Genomic DNA, 20367 nt, shown 5'->3' with positions numbered 1-20367 from the left:
CTTTTCATGACCTTTCTGAAGACTTCAGTAAGGAGGTTTGCTGACATGTACCAGAGATGTGAAGATTAATCAGTGTTTTGAATTTATGATGGTAAGCTTCTAAGAAGATGTTATAAATATGCTTAGGTAATTGAGAAATCTAGTTCTTCAATGATTTTTTTCAGATTTTGGGCTGGTTTATGCTTTCTCTGCAATACTAGACCCCGGTTAGTTTCCTGAAATATCAGACAGGTCACTAGCTACACTACATATAATATCTATAGTACAAGTTGCATTTTTTTCAGTTTGTATCCCAATTCAGCTGAACAGCCGGGAAGGTGGCAACATCTACTCCTAGAGTGATGACAGTGAGACAAGCATCACCTCTAACTTGACATGGCCAGTGTATCACTTTCCTTGCTAACAGCCAGTGTCTTCATTTCTCTTGCAGTAAAATTAAATTTACAGGAAATATAGTATTTGAATAGCCAGCTTGAGTCATGCATATTCCCTCATAGATCCATAGAAAAGAGCAGGGATTTAACCACTAGAAAAATGTTGGTAACGTTTCCTCTTTGTTATTTTCTCTCCTGTTGATGTTTGTATGTTTTCTTAAGAGGAAAAATTTTCCAGTGTGCTCTCATACTTTCTGAACAAACATGACCAGTCTTAGTTTACAGAATTTATTCTGAAACTTTCAGACTTACTATTTTATAAATACTGTAATGGTACTCAATGAAGAGTGCTATGGTGGAGTGTGAGTACTCTTTTGTCTCTTGTCATTTCTTTGGCAAAAATGGGATGATAAAAAAGCAGCTGAAAATCAAAATACGTATCTTTAAAGAGGTCTAAAGCCTTCTTTTTAACAGTGGTTGTCACCTAGGATTCAGAACAGTGAAAGACCAGGCTTCAGCCGTGGATCACAGAGTGTGCAATCAAATAAAATGCTATAAAACACGGAAGGCCAGTTATTTACGGAATGCTTCCTGGGCGCAGTGACTCCGAGAAAAGTGACTTTGTCTCCCTCAAAACGTGTAGGTGCCCCGGCTAAACCATTTATTATGTGTAAGTTGCTGAGCGTGTATGTGAAGGCGGGGGGAGAGGGCGATGGTGTAAGTTCCTGACGGCTGCTGGTCCTGGGGGAGCACTCTTTGCTGGAACTCCCCTCGCTCTGCTCGAGGGCCGCGCCTGTGGCGGGCGAAGGCCGGGCTGAGGCGGTCACCGTGTCCATCTCACTCGCAGAGCGCGGCCCCGCTGCCCGCTCGGACGCGGCTGGCGCCCGGCAGTGCTCTGACGTGAGGGCGCGGCAGTGGCCGGGATGGCGTCCGGCCCCGCCAACGTGCCACAGGCGCAGGGCTCGTGCCAAGGCAGGCATAGCGCCGGCGGCTGTTGCGCGGCTCCGGGCCGGCGCTGAGGCGCCGAGGGCTGAAGGTCGCACGACCCGCGCCCAGGCCGTCTCGGGGCCGGGGCCAATGGCGGCGCTAGAGTGAGAAACGCAGCTCCGGCTCCCCCCGCGGCCGGCGCGCAGTGGCGCGGCCCGGAGCGCACCATGCCGGGAGGCCGGGGGAGCCCCGCGCGTGCGCAGCTCCCTGGGCCGCGCGGCGTGGCCGAGGCAGGAGCGGCGCGGGCGGGATCCCCTCACGGCCGGCCGGGGGCCGTGAGTGGCGGCCGCGGGGTCATCGCGCAGCCGGGCAGGGCCTTGTTTACCCGACACGTGCCACTGGAGCTCGGGGCGACTCCGCCGACCTTCCTAGCGCGTAGCGCGTCCCGGCCGCGCTGCCGGCGCCATGGGTTGGGTGGGGCTAGGCTGCGGGAAAGAGCAGTAGGGAAGTGGCTGCCAGCCGTGTCGAGATTTTCTGCAGCTGTTCCCGTGGGCCGGTGCTGCTGGTTTGTGGATTATGAGAAAAAATACGTAATTGCCAGAGATGATGCTGTGGTGCTGAACATCTCTCTGGTGACGAATGCTCCCGCTGCTCCTAGCTCCTAGCTCCTAGTCGATTTATTGATACTGAAACCTCTTGTTCTTAGGTTTGCTTTTCTGCAGTGAGCTCCTGAAAGTCTCCTGACAGTGAGATCAAGGTGCCTTTTTCAGCTCATCTTTCCAGATGTTAAGTTTTCTCTGACCTCGTCAGAGGTTTCTCGTAGTTGAAGAAAATACGTATTTTCTTTCTGCAGCTATGTTATTGATACTTCTTCACTTGTTTAATGGTTTTAGAGTGGTAGTAAAACTGAGCATCCTGAAGCTAAAGTAGGTAGTATTCAATGATCTTGTCTTTAATTAAATCGATGTGCCATACACTGTCTGAAGAGAATGAGTATTTTTTCCTTACATATGTACCTTTGTGTCTGTAGGTTATATGTATGTACCTCTGCATATGTGTGCATACATTTATACATACTTACATGTCCACATACATACAAAGGTGTGTGTGTGTGTGTTTCTATGCAAAAAAAGTGAGAGTATAAATAGTTTTGTTCGCTAATGCCTCAGCACTGAAGTTATTATTCAGAATGAAGCACTTATCTAAAACAGCAGACTATTATATAAGTTAACTCAATATAAATAGTATTTCTGGGTTTTCATTATAAACAGCTTATAAGAGCTATAGGTACTTCGTTTTGGCTTTGTGCATTTATTCTCAAGGAACTTGTCTGTGATCTGCAGCATGGGGAATAACTGATTGGAATGTACCTCTTTGGGGATTTCCTGGACCTCAGCAGTGTAAATCACTTGTCTGATACAATTTAAACTAGTTCTAGAAGTTTTACATCCTGAAAAAATGCGTGTGAAGTTCACATTGCCTTTTGTTGTTCTGTGTAGCAGCAAATGCAATTTCTGGAGAGGTTCTAATGCTGATCACACAATTAATATTCACATTTTGACTTAAATGTTTTGGTCAGGCTGGTCAAACTTTGGATTGGCAACACAAGTATGTGGTGTTGCGCTGATGTTTTGCCATCAGTAGCGTTGCTGTCTGTGAAAGTAAGCAGAAGGGAGCTCTTGGACAAATTCAAACAAAAAGGGAAAGGATGCAAGTGAGGACAGGTACACTGGGAGGACTTCAGAGAGGTCTTTCGGGCAGTCAGGGGTTAGGTTGGGAAGGCCAAGGTTGTGCTGTGAGGATAGTGAAGCCCTGGCACAGGGTGCCCAGAGAAGCTGTGACTGCCCCATCCCTGGAAGCATTCAAGGCCAGGCTGCATGGGGCTTGGAGCAACCTGGGATAGTGGAAGGTGTCCCTGCCCATGGCAGGGGGTGAAACTGCATGGGCTTTAAGGTCCCTTTCAACTCAGTCTGTGATTTTATGATTCTCTGCTTAAACAATGCTGGGTGAAAGACTTACTTTGCAAATAAGTTTTTTTTTTTCCTTTTTTTTCCTTCAGAAGTTGTCTTGCTAAGGTAGTATGTTTCATTTACAAAACAGGAAAATTAAGTCTGTTTAAATCTTTTTCAGATTTTTTTTCAAATGGCGACATTAATTCACACTTTATCAGATCACAGTGATGATGTCAGTTACTGTGCCTTCTCATCATCGTGCTTGGCTACTTGTTCCTTGGACAAAACAATCCGTGTTTATTCTTTGAGCGACTTCGCGGAGCTGCCGTACTCGCCTTTGGAAGGCCACACGTACGCCGTGCACTGCTGCTGCTTCTCGCCGTCGGGGCGGCTGCTGGCCTCGTGCTCCACGGACGGCAGCTCGGCGCTGTGGGACACGCGCGACGGCCGCAGGCTGGCCGTGCTCCCGCAGCCCGGGGCCAGCCCCGTCAGGGTCTGCCGCTTCTCTCCGCAGGGCCCCTACCTGCTGGCAGGGGCGGCGGACGGCAGCGCGGTGCTTTGGAACGTGCGGTCCATGCAGCTGTACCGGTGAGTGCCGCCTGCTTCCTGACAAATATTTGTTTTGAGGTGAATATAGTTCAAGCAGTATGCTCTACAGTGTACGAGATACGTAGACTTACACCACTGATGGATATCACAACGAAACGGGGATAGATTTAGATAACCTAAAGGTTATCGATAGGAGAGGGAGAAGTGCTAAGTAGCTTTTTGGTTTTTTAAGTTAATGCAAACTCGAGAAGCTTTAATTTTTACAAGGTTATCGTACATCTGAATCCTGATTTTTTTAAAGTTAATTTCATTGATTTAACATGAGATCAGGATGCATTGCACACTGTATGCATCCGGTTTCTAAGGGTTGGGTCAGCAAACTGTGGTACATAATACGCAGTTAGTGTGACTGTACTATATGCTTTATATTGCATTACACATAGCAGTATAAATTAAATGTTTAATTATTAGGAGTTTGGTGTCCAGGAAGGTCTTAGAAGCTTGCTGGTAATCCAGCAACCAGAGTTTGGAAACTATGGACCTGTCCTGAAACTGTACATTTTAAGACATCAAGTGACTGAAAGAAGTATTGGTGCTAAATAGGTTAAGCATGACAGCATTTCACATAGGATTCCAAGAAACATTTGAAGCAAAGCAGATGAGTATATTTATTGGTGTTGCATAGTTAAAGGCATGAATCTTAGAGCTCTCTTCAGAGTCCTCCTTTACATCTCTGTCTTTCAGTGAATTCTTTAGGCCAGTTGTAATCTGTACTTGGGCAGGACATTATTTAGGTTTTAGGGCTTATTGTCCAACTAAATTACTGTCTAAAGTTCGAAAAATAGTTAAGAATTTGAGCCAACTGATGTTTCACTCGGGATTGAGGGAGCAGCTGTTTCTGAAGGACAGAAGTGTTTGATGTTGGTAGTTCCCTGTCAAGCATGTCCCTCATTTTGTGGCCTCTTTGCCTTCCACAGCGGTGATTTATGTGGGAAACTGTGCAGTTTTTCAAAATTATTGATTATAGTTACTTGAAATTTTGTAAATCTGGAAATTTGTCCATAAATTGTCCAAGATTTTTGCCACCATGTTTTTTGTAGTACATAAAGAAACACTGAAATGGTTTGTGGTAGTAAAGAGGTACTGATAACCTATTTTTCCTAGTTTTATCTTTCAGAAAAATTAGGAAGTTCAGTCATTAGTATTCTGAAATCTGAGGTTTTGAGACATTGAGAGTGAAGAGATCTTTTTTTTTTTTTATTCAGAATGCTTGTTGCTGAAGGGAAAAACCCAGAAATATGAAGACAACATTTCTTACAGTTGTATGTTCTTAATACATGCAGTGGTGCATATTTTAGACCTACATCCTAATTTTCCTCTAGTTGAATGGTGGATGTATAATGACTACAAAGAAATTATATTGTTATTACAAGCAGAAATTATTCTGCTTTGGTGTTTTCATTGTAGAGAAATAAGAAAAAAATTTAACATTATGATCCTATCCCCTTCAACTACTAAAGGTTCATTTCAGAGTGTTAACAGGCCAGAAGAAGTCAACTTCATATCTATTTTGGGATGTGCACGTGTGTATGTATTTTCAGCTGATGAATATTTTTATTGTGATTTGTAATTGCAGGTAGGAAAATGCACATGTGCTGATTTTAATAGTTGAAATCAGTATAACATAGAAATCATCAAAGTACTTAAAAATTATGTAACAGGAAGTTAGTTAACCATCTAATGTCAATCTGTGGTCCTCTGTTTCTTTGAAACAGTTGATTGTGTTGATGCTGAAAATGAGAAAACATTTTACTACACTCTTTTGTCAGTTGACTAAATATATGGATGATAATTATAATAAAATTACATAAAATTTGTTCCTTATCTACTCAGCTGTTGTAATTGGCAGTTCAGATTGTGAAGTAAGGTGGCTATTTAAATAAGTTCTATGGTGCCTGTAAATAACAGGAAAGAAGTTTGTGTGTATTTCTTACTGGTCTCTATTTCCTGTTCAGTAGTAAGTTACAAAACTGGTATTTGGCCTGCAAGTTTTAAATGCATGCACAATGCTATTTATTTTACTGTTGCTTTCAGAGCAGAGTCAGCAACTTCTTGTGTGAAAGAATGAAATTTGTAAAAGCTACACTAAAGAAAAAGGATTCTGCCTATAAAAATGGGAAGCACTGTAGTGGAGTTGATAATATTTTTAATAAAAGAATTAAAGGAGACAATGCTTTTTAGAAAGTCGTGGATCTGATTAGTGTGACATCGAGTAAAATTTGACTTTTCTTCTGTGACATTAAGCTTGACACCTCTGGCAGTAAATAAAATTTCTGTCAGTAAAAGAGCATTAGCAGCTGTTCTGCGAAGTATGATGACAGAGTAAATAGTTCCGTGATTTTCTCCCCGCACTCAAAGACTCAGCTGTGCATGCTTGGCTGGATCTGGTGTCCATTAAAAGGAGTGAGACTCTTTCCATTAGCTTTAGGTTATCAGATAGTGTAAAGGACATCAGGTTGACCCCACTTCCTTCCTGAGGGTTGACCACACTTCCATATCTGCTAGAAATTTTCTTTGAAGGTCAGTTTTGCAAAGTGCTTTGGCTGACTTAATTAAAATACATAATTTCTTTTCCATCTTGCTTTCTCTTGTGTTCAAGTGGTGCAAAATTAATCCTACATCATAAATCACCACGTATACCACTCAGGGACACCTTATCATATGGACTATTAGGTGTTCTCTTTTGTCTCTAAAACAGAAGAACTGTCAGTCTTTTTTCCCCCTTGTTTGTGTACATGATGTAAATCTGTGTTAATTACAGTTGTATATTTATCTTTGACTTTTAAAATGTATCCTGCCATAGAATTTTAACAGTGCATTGTGCCTTTTAAGTGTTAAATCCATGCAAATTGTCTTTAGTTTCAAAATTATTTTATCACTCAGTTAAAATTATTGCGTTGGGCCTCCATCTAATATTTTTCCTCCTGCTGTCAAAGAGCCGGTCTGGTCCCTGCTGCAGAGCTCATTTTGCTCTCCTTTCGTAGTTGGTTTGAGTTTCTTTTTCCTCTGTTAGCTAGTTCCAAAGTGCAAACCATAGAAGAGTTTGGCTTATTGCCTCAGACTGCATTTGAGAGGTCACTTTGCAGAACCTTACCTACTCTAAATTCAAATCCTGTGTACTCTTGTTTTTCAGATCTGGGAAAGTTAAAGATGGTTCTTTGATGGCTTGTGCATTTTCTCCCAATGGAAACTGCTTTGTCACTGGATCATCTAGTGGTGATTTAACCATTTGGGATGATAAAATGAGATGCCTGTATAATGAAAAAGCACATGATCTCGGCGTTACCTGCTGTGATATTTCTTCACATCCAGTATCTGGTTAGTTATTCAACTCATCAGAGGAGGAACATTTTAAAAAAGAGATGTTTATTTCTCCCTAGCTCTTGTTTTTGTATTATTTTTGCCATTGGTGCTCAAGATACAAATGACCTTGTGATGTTTTGGAATATTCTGAATATTCTTAAGTAAAGGTTGTGGTCAGGTTGGTGGCAAGGAATGTACTAGGTCAACAGACAAGGTGATAACTTTGAGTAGCTAATTGCCCCCATGGCAGACAAGGGTGTTAGGAGATGCACTGTTTGGTTACCATTCCCACTTGTCTCTTTCATACTTTGGGTCCCAAGGAGCAGGACTGGATTAAAACAGTGCAGAGAGCTGTAAATCTAATAAGCTAAATGCTTGAACTTTGGAATATGAACAGATAGGCTATTTTCCTGCACCTGACTTTGTCATTTAGAGGAATCTGGGGAAGTAACGAGCCCAGAATCTCCTCATTCCACTAAGATGTTAAAAGATCTTGGAGCTGTTTTAACATTTGATCACATAGTCATTTGCTTCTAATGGAGGTTAGGAAATTGGGAAGAAATCTCTTTGTCAGCTTTAGGAAGTAATGAAGCAACTTCACTTAACAACCTTGTGTGTATACTTTTGTGCTTTACAGATCTTCATAAACATATTTAGGCTTTTGTATTCAGAATACACAAGCTGCCCTTTCAAAGGCCCCAAAAGTTATACCTGAGCAGCCACTTGCATCTTCAAGTGCTGAACCTGGCAATAAGTACTACTGTGCGTGTACCACCATGTCTAAGGAGGTGATGCAGAGCAGAAGAAAACAGGAGAGAAGCAGTGGGAAAAAAAGCAGGAGGAACCTGAGGAAGAAGGATGTGAACATACACTTCAGAACAGAGAATTAGTGATTGACAATACCAAATCAAACAAATATATGCCCTCTGAAAGGTGTAGGATCTTACTTGATGAAAATACTGCACAAAAAACTCCATCATGAACTAAGAGTTGCATCTGAGAGCAAAACATATGTTGCAGCTGAAACAGATCAGAGTGTAATTTCCACCACTGCATTTCATATTGAGATTATTCTCTTGGTTTAAAAATTACAGCCTTCTGCCAAGATAAACAGGCAACAAAGCAGGTATTTCCTGCACTGTGGATTTGTTCTGGCTGATTTCTGATAAGTTTTGATTTTTTAATCTATATATTATTGAAAGTCAACATACTTCCTTTTGTGTGTTGCTGTTTAGTCATCAATGGTTGAACCTTCTGGGATTTTTGCCAGATTTAATACTTTATGAAATGCATACAAGTAGTGCTTATCCAGATCAATTATAGATAGTTTTAAATTGAGACTCTCTTTACCTGCTTAATTCAGAGCAAGTTTTGGTCCAGAGTGTCTGATAGGTTCTTTGTGCTTTAGGCTGTAATAGGTGGTTTTTCTTCTGCCTTTGAAGTGGATTCAGTCACAGTTGCCTAGGAGCTCATGGGATCTAGAGCTGTTGTGGTGGAGTTTGGTGGAGTTTACCATCTTAAGGGATATAGGTCAGGTAAGGAATAGAGGCAGGCTCTTGAACTTTAGGAAGGCAGACTTCCAGCTCTTCAGGGAGGTTGTCAGTGGGATCCCCTGGGAGACTGCCCTCTGGGACAAGGGAATGGAATGGAGTTGGCAGATCTTTAGGAAGGTCTTCTACTGAGTGCAAGAGTCAGTAGAAGACTGAGGATGTGCTTGCTTGCTTCCTTCTTGCTGCCTATTAAATATCTTCATGAAGATATTAAATAGCACTGTTCCCAATACAGAACCCACCCACAGACACCACTGGTCCATTGGGACTCTGAGCCATTCACCACTACCCTGAGGTTGCAACCATCCAACCACTTTCTTATGCATCTAACAGTCCAGTCATGGAACATGATTCAGAAATGTTCATAGCCACTGAATCCAGAAGGGAAAGCTATAAAACTATTGTTGTATTTCACACTTAATGCAGTATTTACTGAGTGTTTGGCTGACTGCAGTCATGAAATGTCAGTTTATAAAAGTGAAAAGTTGAATGTGTAAAAGTATGAAAATTCCCTGTCAGATACTCACAAATTTTATATGTGTATGTGGTTAATTTTGAGAATTGCGCAACTGTAGAAAAAATGGATACAACCATATAATTCAGATTTAAAGACTCTAGTGGTATAATCAGAGGATTCAAACATTTCCCACCAAGAAAGTTTAAAACACGAGCACAGCTCTGGTCTTAATCTACTTATTCAGAAAAGAGTATAATGATACCTATTTCTTATGTCCAAACTGTTTTAGAACTTCTGCAATGATTTTTATGCTGATGTACTTTACTGATGTGCTGTTATTTTCAATGTTTCTGACTCCCATTTATGTATTTTAATTTTGTCAGTTAGTGAAAATGGATTCAAATACTTCCAGATGGCTTCCTGTGGACAAGATAATCATATCAAACTCTGGCTTATTTTGTTTGCAGATTTCTCAGGTTTGTATAGAAATGTTTTTTGGATTTACCAGTGTCTTAGGTCTTTAGTGACAATTTAAATCAAAAATCAAATTTGTACTACAGGATTCACAGCAAAACTAACCACAAATTGAAAGTTTTCTTTTAATTATTAGCTGGAGAACAGCTAAGGCATTCAGTACTTTGTGATGCTGTGCCATGTAGATTTTATTTAGCAATCTATTTAACAAGTATTGTAAGTAAAGATTTTAAAGAAATTCTACTGTGGCCTTTCAGCGGATTGATAGGTTAAAACCTCTTAATCTGCCTGGCCAGGGAGAAGTTTGTTTTCATGTTTCAGTATATCCTGGGCCTTGAATAAGAGCTGGAGAAAAGAATGTTGGCTCCTGCAAAAACTACAATGTAGAGACTAAGTAAATTACCAAAAATATCTTCAGTGGGTGCTTTTCTGTAATCTCCTTCATAAAAAAGTGTGTAAGCATTAATACTGTGTGTCCAGATACACATTTAATTATCTAAAACCTTGTGAGACATGCTAAGACTACAAAGTGATAAAGTTCGAGATATTAAAAGGGGAAGTTGTCTCTGTGATCTTTTTATCCCCTTTTTTGTAAACAGTATGTCACAGAGTCACATCTTCAGTGGAGTTTTGGGCTTCTTAGAGCAGCTTGTGTTATACCTTGTCAAATATAGCCATATGTAATAATTTACCTTTTTGTTTTTTTAGGTGTTCAGTTAAAATATAAATGCACACTGAATGGGCACTCTGCCCCAGTTCTGGCTTGTGCATTTTCATGTGACGGACAGATGATAGTCTCGGGGTAAGCAGCACCTTGTTGAAATGTCAGGCTGTCCAGGTTCATGCTTTAATATTATAAAACAGAAAGTTCAAAAGAGTTAAAAATTTCTAAATATTTGTTATCAATAATTAGGGAATAGTTCTGTGACCTCTAGAGCTGTTGAAGTGTCTTTACAATCAGTCTGTGTCTTGTAGGTGATTGAGTTTGAAATCTTGGATTGTGGAGAAAGTTAATGAAACACTTTCCTTTTCCTTCTCTGCATCACTTTCATGTCAATGTATTTTTTTAAGGTCTGTGGACAAGTGCATCATAATCTATGAAACTGTAAGTATAGCATAATACCAGAGGATATGTTTGGGTTGTCTTTAAGTACAAGTTTCTTCTGCAGTGTCGTAGCAATGAGAAAATACTAAAGAATACAAATTATACGAAGCCAAATGCTTACTGTGCGTTTGGGGGCAGGAGGGGAAGGAGTCTAAGGAAGAATATCTCCTGAGAGCTGATCAATCTTTCTCACTTTCTCTTTACATTGTGAGGATTTGTCAATTGATTTCTCTGCAGCAGGGTGTTACTCAGTTAATTCCATACTTATGAGTGTTACAAGATTCACATTGAAACAGAAGGATTTTTTTCTTATCCTAACTTTAGCTTTGCTTCCAAAGCATGGAAGACTGTGACTTTTGACATAAAATCAGGAATGGTGAACATAGAAATTCTGTAGTTAGTTATATGTAAAGTGCAAATAGAAGCATAATAAAGAATTCAAGAAAATTTTTATATTAAGCACAATATCTTTAAAACCTATTGTTTAAGCATTTTCTATAGTAACGTTATCTCCTTTATGATTCACCTGTAAGTGATAAATATACCTGTAATACTTTATAGTATTAAAAATAATAATTTTGCTGAAAATGAAGGATGAACAAATTTTAAACTTCTTCAGCTTGCTCTGCACATACTTGTTGTATTGATACAATTTTTAAATTAGCATTAAAGTTTTTCACCAAAATCACTAATACAATATCTGCAAAGTTTTTGGCCCAGTTATTTTAGTAGTTTAGACAGGTATATAAAATGTCCTCTAGAGTTAAGAAGCCTCAGAAAATGGGAAGATGAAGGAAACCACAGCCTAAATATTTCTTAATACTGTTCATCAGCTTTTGTGGCCTTAGGTTTTTATCAAATGGGACAATAACTTTTCTAGTTCTGAAATTCTCCTTTGGATATACTCAAAACCTGCCTGGGCACCTGCTCTAGGTGATGCTGCTCTAACAGAGGGGTTGGACTGTATGATCTCCAGAGGTCCCCAACCATCCTGTGATTCTGTGGGGAAAAGTAGGGACAATAAACCTTTGTGAGAGGGAGAGAGATTTCAGCCTATATTCGGGAACTTTAATCATGTTGGACAGCTCAAAATAGTGGAGTGCTAACTGATCAAAGTGATTCAGAATAATTTTGCTCATCATCTTTCCAACCTGTCTGTACCTGTAATGCTGTTTTTCTTAGGAGGGAAAATCTTTCCATAATAAGTTAAAACTGCCAAAATTCAGGAATTTAATTTTTTAGTTAATATTTAGTGGCCAAATAGAGAATAGGCCAAATAGATGTGTTTAATTATTGGTCCAATTGAAGGCTTGTGAGTTGACCCCCACAATGACCCTTTTGGTCATTTCTAATACAAGATTTATAGAAGAAATGTCTTTATCTACACAACCAACCAGCCAATATGGATTTAATTCAGTCAGTGTTTCCAGCACTCTTCTCCTTGCATGTTCCACGCTGGCTGATTGTGCAGGGGAACAGTGCATCAAATAGGGGCTTAAAGCAGGAAATTCAAGTTGCATTTCTGATTCTGCTGCTGATCAGCTTTGTCGAAGTTGTGTAACTTCTCTGAAGGTACCTTCTGTCACCTTTCAAGAAGCAATATTCCCTATTTTGAAAGGAAGCAAACAAGTGAAGAAACACTTTTTTTATTCTTTAAGATTTAAAATCACAAAAACTGTTTTACAGAGTACTGGCAATACCCTTCATACTTTGTCTCAGCATACAAGGTAAGAAACCAGCATGATTATTCTGTTTCATAAATAAAAGAAATCCTTTTCTAATGAATTCTCAGACTTTTTTTTATTTGTAGATACGTTACAACTTGTGCTTTTGCACCACGTAGTCCTTTACTTGCCACAGGCTCAATGGATAAAACTGTGCACATATGGCAGCTTGACCTTAAACAACCCTGTGCAGGTCAGTGTGTGAGGTATTTGAAATCTGTTCTTTTAAATTCAAAACACCTTCTGAAGATGCAAAAATCCCTCATTCTTGCCTGCACTTAATGTGTAACATCAGGATTGTGTGCATACTTTTTATCTTCTAAATAACCTGACTAATGCCCAGAAGAGGTATTCTCTTTTTGTTGTTTTGTAAAGAAAAAAATACTAGACGTATTTTAGTTTTATTAATTTGGTCTATCTGTTTTTCTGATATTTGCAATTGCTTATTTTTTGGCATTTAAGAGGTGAATGTTATTGCCAGTGTTGAAGCACTTCTTGGACACCTGTAATTTGTGACGAGTTGCAAATACGCTAATTGCAAGCGTAATTGTCAATTAGAAATGCACCTTACCAGTTGTTATAGGTGAAAAACTAATTGTACAGATGACATTAGTGCTGTTATTATAGGATAACTAATGGTACAAATTACACCAGTACCTCAAGTGTTTGGAACAAAGGTACATTTTGTCTTTTTTCAAAGCACAACAGTAAGTTTGGATTTTGGTGTGCCTTCTAAGGATGTGCAAGGTGATTCCAGTGTCTGCTAGCACTTTTCTGGTTGTTTGTTAAATTCAAATTTGACAGAAGTGTAGGCATCTAAGAGAATAAATTCCTCTAAACTTTGAAAATTGACAGGTAAAAGGTAAACCCAAATTACTGCCCTCCCTCACAAAAGAATCTCTAAGAAGCATTTATTTTCTTAGTTGAAGAATGTATAGTACTGAGAACACTTAAAAACAGGATCTATTAATGACATTGTTTCTTTGAACTGAGAATTTCATTGTTGTTTGCTTTTGGGGGGTTGTGGTGAGGGGTTTTTTTTGTGTGGGAGGGAGGATAGTGTTGTTTGTTTTTAATTGGGTTTGTTTTGTTTTTTAACTCTTTTTCATTTTCAAAGGAGGTACTGTAGAAAATGAATCAAAGGTGGCTGTTGAGGACTGGTCAGAGGATGATGTTTCAGCCTGGCTCTGTGCACAGGATTTAGCAGACTTTGTTGGACTTTTCAAAATGAATAATATTGATGGCAAGGAACTACTGAATCTTACTAAGGAAAGTCTTGCTAATGAATTAAAAATTGGTAAGAGTATTGAAATCCAAATAGTTTTTAATCTCTAGAGTACTTTGAAATGTTGGAATGAAAGCAAGTTAGGAGTTCCATACATGGATTTTTTTTCCCCTGAAATGCCTTTTTTATTTCATTTCCAGGGTTGTTAAAAACCCCCTTATTTTACATTGTCCACAGTATTCCTTTTTTTTGTGTGTGTTTGCTTATACCTGGAGACATACAATGCAGTTCCACTAATGATACTGTTAAATGGTCTTACCTGATTTTGTTTCTGTTTTCTTTGTTTGATCTTGTATTATTAAGCTGTGGAAAAGGAATTTCAGCTTTTCTCTATAATTCATGTTTCTCACTTTGGTAAATAGGGTAGTCTATAGTTTTTCCTATCTGTCTGCAGAAGTGCAATGTTGAGAATTGCAGGTGGTCACCAGCCTTGAACAGTAAAATTCCTAAGTGTGCATTTGATGATGGCTTTTGGTAAGGACCAGGCCCAGGCAAAGCTTGCCTGGGTCAGACAATTTCTAGTACATCAGGTTCTTACACTGTGCTATTGCTTTATTGCAAAACTGCGATTACATTTTAGAAGGAATCAAAAGGAAGCACTATATTAATCATGATTCCACAATGGTCATTATGAAATAAGAACATTTAAAATAGTGAACTGCACTGGAACTTTCAAAATGCAAGTTCTCTATTAATTTTGATGGCCAGATTTAGGTGTAAATTAGGTGCTAATACATTCGTTAAAGTGAGGTCAAGTATGACAAAAGCCTGAATGAGGTAAGAAACCTATTAAAAAGTACAGTTGGATATTTTTTGTTGTAGGAAGACTGCTCCCATTTGTGTGTGTGTATGTGGAATTGGTCCATATTGGATCATATTATCTCTGTGTAACAGCTGGCTTTTTTGAAATGTAGAAATAACAGAAATGCTGGGAATCTGACAGGCATTGTCATCCGTGAAAGACACTTGGCTTCCTCAGTTTATGCAAACATTTTCCTTAGCATTGAAGTAGCATAAAACTTTGTTGCAGCAATTGCCAGCTGAGGCTAATCAGATAACACTGACTAGAAAGTTCTGTGAGAATTGAATGTAGTGTGACTTGCTACAAAGAGAGTTCTCTGTGGGGAGAAGGTATAGAAAGGTATAGAAATTATGGCCTCATGTATCTGACTTAAAAAATTGCTCTCTATCTGCCATAGTTCAAGCATTTACAAAGTAGGAAAATCCTATTTGCCTACAATGAACAACATTTTTCTGTGTTATTTATATTCCCGTTTAACTAAATTTTAGGTGTCTACCAGCATACAAACATGTTTTCTTTCCTCTGAGACTGTGATGTAAGATCTTGCTAAAGACCTCTAGAAGTTTTTCACAGTCTTTGCAGTTTGGAGGACATCGGTGTGCTTTAAAAACCACAGGCTCAGGCACATTTCAGGTGTGCCTTTGTGAGCCCCAGACAGCAGTGCTGTAGAGCAGGTGTAGTGTATCAGAGGTGGGTATGAGCAGGCGTGTTGAATGCCAGTGTGAAGGCGAAGGGAGATGCAGTCTGTGCGAGGTGCACAGCTGTGCCTTCCCCTGGCACTGCTCTGTGCTCTGTCCCGTGCCCAGGGCAGCCCTGCAGTGTCCCGTCTGTGCGAGGTGCACAGCTGTGCCTTCCCCTGGCACTGCCCTGTGCCCTGTCCCGTGCCCAGGGCAGCCCTGCAGTGTCCCGTGGCAGGCTGTGGCTGCGGGGCAGCGCTGCACTCACACTCTGTCGGTCAATTGCACGGCCCCCAGGCCACTGCTCTGCCATGGCTCTGCTGCACCTCCACTGGTTTTACTGCTTGTTTTCATTACTCCCCAAAGTTCCTGTTGCACAGAAGGAGACAGAACCTGTGGCAGAGCTGACTGCAGTGGGAGCCAGGGCTGGCTGCAAACTTTTGGTTTAGGGGGTGGTGAGATGGAGCTATGTCTCCTGTAACATAGATGCTGACTATTGCAAGACCTGACCTCTTTGCCTTACCTGCTGTGCTGTCGACTTCATGTACAAATAATTTTTCAGAGTCTCTAGGCCTGCGCAGTAAAGTTCTCCAGAAAATTGAAGGACTGAGGATGACAATGACCTCAGTTTCTGTTCCTGATGAGTTCCTATGTCCTATAACAAGAGAGCTTATGAAAGATCCTGTCACTGCCACAGGTATGTCTCTACGTGACATTGACTAAAACTAATTACTTGAGGGTAAAGATAGGCCCGTTTTTGTAGTTTAATTTGCTGAATTACAGGTCTGATATGGAGAAAAATACTGTATCAAGCAACTCCCTCCTTTTCTTAATGTGCCTCCCTTTATGTGCCTTTGTAAATATAATTACAAGCCTAATTACAGTGTTGGCTCAGTAAATGCAAAATGGAAGTGTGCATTCATTGGGGCAAAAAGGAAACAAACAAACCAGCCTCCCACAAAAAAAAAAACAACAACAAAAAACCAAATAAAAAACCACCAACAACAAAAAAACTAAACAGAAAAAAACCCCACAAAAACAACCAAAAAACTCCAGGCACACTTCTGTGCTTAGCACACTCCAATAAATGCAGCAGCCATTGGAACTGTGATATGTCAGCAGCATAGGATGTTATGTAGTTAAAACATTTTATAAAGACCTATTGTTTTGTAGTTCTATTCTTGGGGGACGAGGGGAAGGGTGAGCATACAAACATCAGATCAGTATATATTTTTTTTTGTTGCTCTGTAAACAGTAACTAACTTCATCCAGTTCTGAGGTATTAGGCAGACTTTTGAGAAGTAAAACAGCCAAAATATGAAGACATTTGCTAACTGCTGGACTGATAGCTGCTTTATTCAATAAGGAGTAAGGAGACAAGAGGAGGGGCATAGGGCCCAGGCTTGTATTCCACCACAGGTATTCCTGGGGCCTAATTTTTGCTCTTTAAGGATCAGATGGTTCAGCTACAAACTCTAAGAGCCAAAGTCCTGAACCTGGGCAGGTGGTGAGGGCTCTGCCCAGGCACAGCTCAGGGCTGGGTCAGCCAGGTGGACAAGGCTTTAGCTGTGTTAGGCAACTGATGGTAATGAGCTTTTATTTCACATTATGGATCATTCAAACTGAAAAGAAAATCGTATTTAACTTGTGCATAATATATTTTGGTGCTTTGCAGGCAGAGATAGATATATGAAACTAGACAGAACTGTTTATATCCACAGTAAAGATTTCACATACAGTGTACTTAGTCTAGATCTCAGTTTTCGTGTTTGCATGTGTTTATTTCCTTACTTCCCTTTTACATTTAAACTACACAGTGCCACAGTGCCCAAGCCTCTGTAATATGAGCTTGTGTTGATGGTTTCTTTGCAGATGGCTATTCCTATGAAAGGGAAGCAATGGAAAACTGGATCAGCAACAGACGATCTAGTCCCATGACGAATCTTCCTCTGCACTCTCTTATGCTCATACCAAATAGAACACTAAAAATGGCCATTAGTCGCTGGCTAGAGACTCAGCAGAAATAGTTAAACCACTTAATCTTGAAATTGTTTGTTAAAATTAATGGAAATTTTATGCAGCTGGAGGAATTAATTGTATCAGAAACAAATGGAAAGCAAAACTTGTATTTCTCTTCTATCTGTGGCTGGCTCAACCTTCACTGGTGGAAACTCCCAGAACACCTTTTAAGTTCCTGGTAGTTCTACTTTGTGGAATTTCTGTTTAAGAATCAAGTATTCAAACTCAGTTTTTCAAATAAAATTTTCTTATACTTTTTACTACGTTTATGAGTTTTGAGTGTTCATCTTGCCAAGTCAGTCTTTCAGAAGGTAAGAAATAGCAAAGTACAGGATCTGTATTTCTTTTTCTACTCTAACAAACCAAAATGTGTCTTTCCCTGTTCCCCATTACTGGACACGTAGTTGGAAAAGCTGGGAGAGAGTGTCTCCTGTAACCATCAGGGACTGCATCTCATCCCACAGGTATATTAATAATCTTTATTTTGTATGGAAAGAGTACAGTAGCTGTGCAAAAATAGAACTACAGGACAAGACTAATATGGAACTTGTACAAAATATCAAAGAAACAGTAAACAATAAATAAGCTAAAGTGTAATGATACAAACTGCAAAAGGATGTGTAGAGCTGGGTACAACTGTTTACAGAACACTGTAATCAAGCATGATGGGAAGAATATAAAGCTGAGCACTCCAATGGAATTGCACTCATAGGAATGTCATTGCAGCAGTTCAGTTTCAGTATGTCCTTGCCAATAAAAATCCTCATTTCCTTAAAAAACCAGCATCTCAACTTCATCCTGTCATGCAACTGCACATACGCTGTTCCTCAAACTTTCACGTTCACTCCATCCCTTTCTTGGGTTTCCCATAAAAACATTTACTAAGCATTTAGTTGTTGTACCTTTTCACAAATAAACAATAAATCATTTTGCTTTAAGATAGCACCCAAAGGTGATTAGATACCCTATATAAAGTGCGATTATTGTTAATAGGCCATAATAGTGTGTTCTTCAGTGCAATAACCAATATGGTCAAAGCCTCCCAATACACATGCAACTGTCACTCATTTTATTTAATTTCTTCTATTTACTAAAAATAGTTTTATTTACACATCAAAGCATGGCTGCTTATAGTTTACTCATACACAAATTATTTATGCTTCCTAAATGTACATCATGCAACCCAAATTAGATCCCACTAGAAAAGTGATAATTTGATTTGAAAAAAATGCATGCATGTACAGATCTGAGTATTCTGCAGCAGATTATCGCCCTCAGCGCTGCTGTGAGACACCAGCACGTAAGCATTTGAGAGGCACGAGTACTATGTGCGAGATGCAAGAGAACCAAAAGCCAAGACTGAAGCCGTATGTGAAAGGAAAGGCTTATTTAATGGTAACATGTGATAGAAAGGATTTCTCTGCTCGAGCTCCTAGGCCAACCTAATTAAGTCTTTCTACACTAATTTGTTATTCCAGTTACTGTCACTGCCCTGTGGTGGTAGTAACAGTTGGAAGTGGTTGTATCCCATTAAAGACTGCTCCCTGGGACCCAGCCATGCCGAGGCAGTCAGTGTTTTGTAGAGCAGTCAGACCCTGTGATGCTGTGGGCCAAGTCTACCCTGTCAGCGTACAGAACAGTATTTATACATTTGATTCAATGAACGAGCGCTTTGGTTTTGCCGTGGTGACGTGACTGAGGTGGCCGTCCTGAGTGCTGTGGGATGGCAGTTTGGCTACAGCATCAGGGTATAAATGAGAACCTTGGTTGGGCGATCTGCTCTCTGTACAGTGGGAAGGGGTTTGGCACATGCGCTCCTCACGTTCTTTTGCTTGTATGCTGCTCTGGCTGCCTTCTCCAGGGGCAGCGCCTGTAGAGGATCCCTTAGTTGAGTAGTGTTTACCTGAGAACTGCTCCAGGTTGGAGGGCTGAATGCCTGCAGAAGCAACGTTTGTGGACAATCCCTCTGCTGCCTGAGAGTGCCAAGGGCGACTAGATTGTGTGTTTTGCTGCTGAAACCTTGCAGTCTTGTCCATGATTCCCATAAACGGGGTATTGCGAGGTCGGTGCTCAGTGCCCTGAGCTTGACTGATGTTGGTCTCCTTGAGTCGAACATCTGGGCCCAGCCCCTTAACACTGCCTGACAAACTGCTGGCTGCAGTGAAGCTGCTTGATGAGCTGGCAAGAATCACACTACTGGATGGAGAGCCAGAAGAGCCACCACTGGGTACAGGGCTTTGCTGCCTTGAGTCACTGAAATTCATTGGAGCAGAGGCTGGTGATGTGTCACTAGGTTTAGATTTACAAGCAAAAGAACGAGAAGAGAGAGTCTCATGATGCTGTGGATGTGAACGCTGGCTAGGCACAAACTTCTCATTGTGCAGTTCAGCAGCGGGATCTGTGGAAATGCTTCCAGATGAAAATATGTTTGTCTCATCCACCTGTTGACTTCCACAGTGCCGGATGGGCATGGGACTGTGGGAAAGATGCTGCAAAGATGATTGTGGCTTGGTGCTACCTTGACTGCTTCCTGGTTTAGATCCAGGCTGGATGGAGCTCAGATGCTGATTCGTTTTTACAATCTGTGCCTGCTTTGTTGGCTGCATAATCAAACCTGGCTCTCTCAGGTACTTGTTGCTTGTTCTGCTTTGAGGAGACACACACTGAGCTTTCTGACCACCTTCTTGAAGGGTCCTGCTAAATAATGAAGCAGCAGAAGAACACTGCAGCCTTTGTGGAGGAGAAACAGATTCACTGGGGTGTGGCAGGTCATCTTCCCTGTCTTGAAGATTGAAGTTATCGTTCACACCTGATACACTTCCTTCCTCCTCATTATCTGAATTGCTGGTGTGTTCAAGCAGCTGTGGACACTGATGCTTCTGTTGCTGTGTTCTCTGGAACTGTTTGCACTCCTCTTCCACCCGAGCCAAGAGACGTTTTATCTCCTGATTGCTGGGGCATATCTGAGTGGCTTCCCGTAGGTCAGAGAGAGCAGCAAGTAGTTTTCTGTTTAGGAACAAGTAAATAATGAAAACTGGGGCAAATCTGTGTCCCAGCACTGCCTACTACTAATCCACTTCCACCCTTTTAGCCAAATGTCCTGATTTGT

At 40.5% G+C, this 20367-nt stretch overlaps 2 protein-coding genes across 3 annotated transcripts in view; one reads left to right on the top strand and one right to left on the bottom strand.

The window, feature by feature from the left end:
• Positions 1–1714: 1714 nt before the first annotated feature.
• WDSUB1 (WD repeat, sterile alpha motif and U-box domain containing 1) lies at positions 1715–17480 on the top strand. Of its 2 annotated transcripts, XM_058809786.1 has the most exons (11): positions 1715–2058; positions 3432–3841; positions 6996–7180; positions 9556–9648; positions 10355–10448; positions 10718–10751; positions 12438–12478; positions 12562–12668; positions 13593–13772; positions 15802–15936; positions 17112–17480. In XM_058809786.1, exons 2-11 carry the CDS (start codon positions 3444–3446, stop codon positions 17264–17266), a joined length of 1422 nt encoding a protein of 473 aa, XP_058665769.1. In that variant the 5' UTR covers positions 1715–2058; positions 3432–3443; the 3' UTR covers positions 17267–17480. The 2 variants fall into 2 exon arrangements, with proteins under 2 accessions (XP_058665769.1, XP_058665770.1); XM_058809787.1 differs by having other exon boundaries at positions 1715–3841.
• Positions 17481–17662: 182 nt separating this feature from the next.
• The window catches only part of TANC1 (tetratricopeptide repeat, ankyrin repeat and coiled-coil containing 1), a 62344-nt gene continuing 59639 nt past the window's right edge, over positions 17663–20367 (bottom strand). The window contains exon 26 of the mRNA XM_058809785.1: positions 17663–20264. Coding sequence (XP_058665768.1) covers positions 18902–20264 — 1363 coding nt within the window. The 3' untranslated portion in view covers positions 17663–18901. The remainder of the gene's footprint in view (positions 20265–20367) is intronic.

The sequence above is a fragment of the Ammospiza caudacuta genome, chromosome 8, assembly GCF_027887145.1.
Source record: "Ammospiza caudacuta isolate bAmmCau1 chromosome 8, bAmmCau1.pri, whole genome shotgun sequence".
Lineage (NCBI taxonomy): Eukaryota > Metazoa > Chordata > Aves > Passeriformes > Passerellidae > Ammospiza > Ammospiza caudacuta.
Note: the sequence above shows the minus strand (reverse complement) of the source record. Positions and strands in the feature narration are given on the sequence as shown.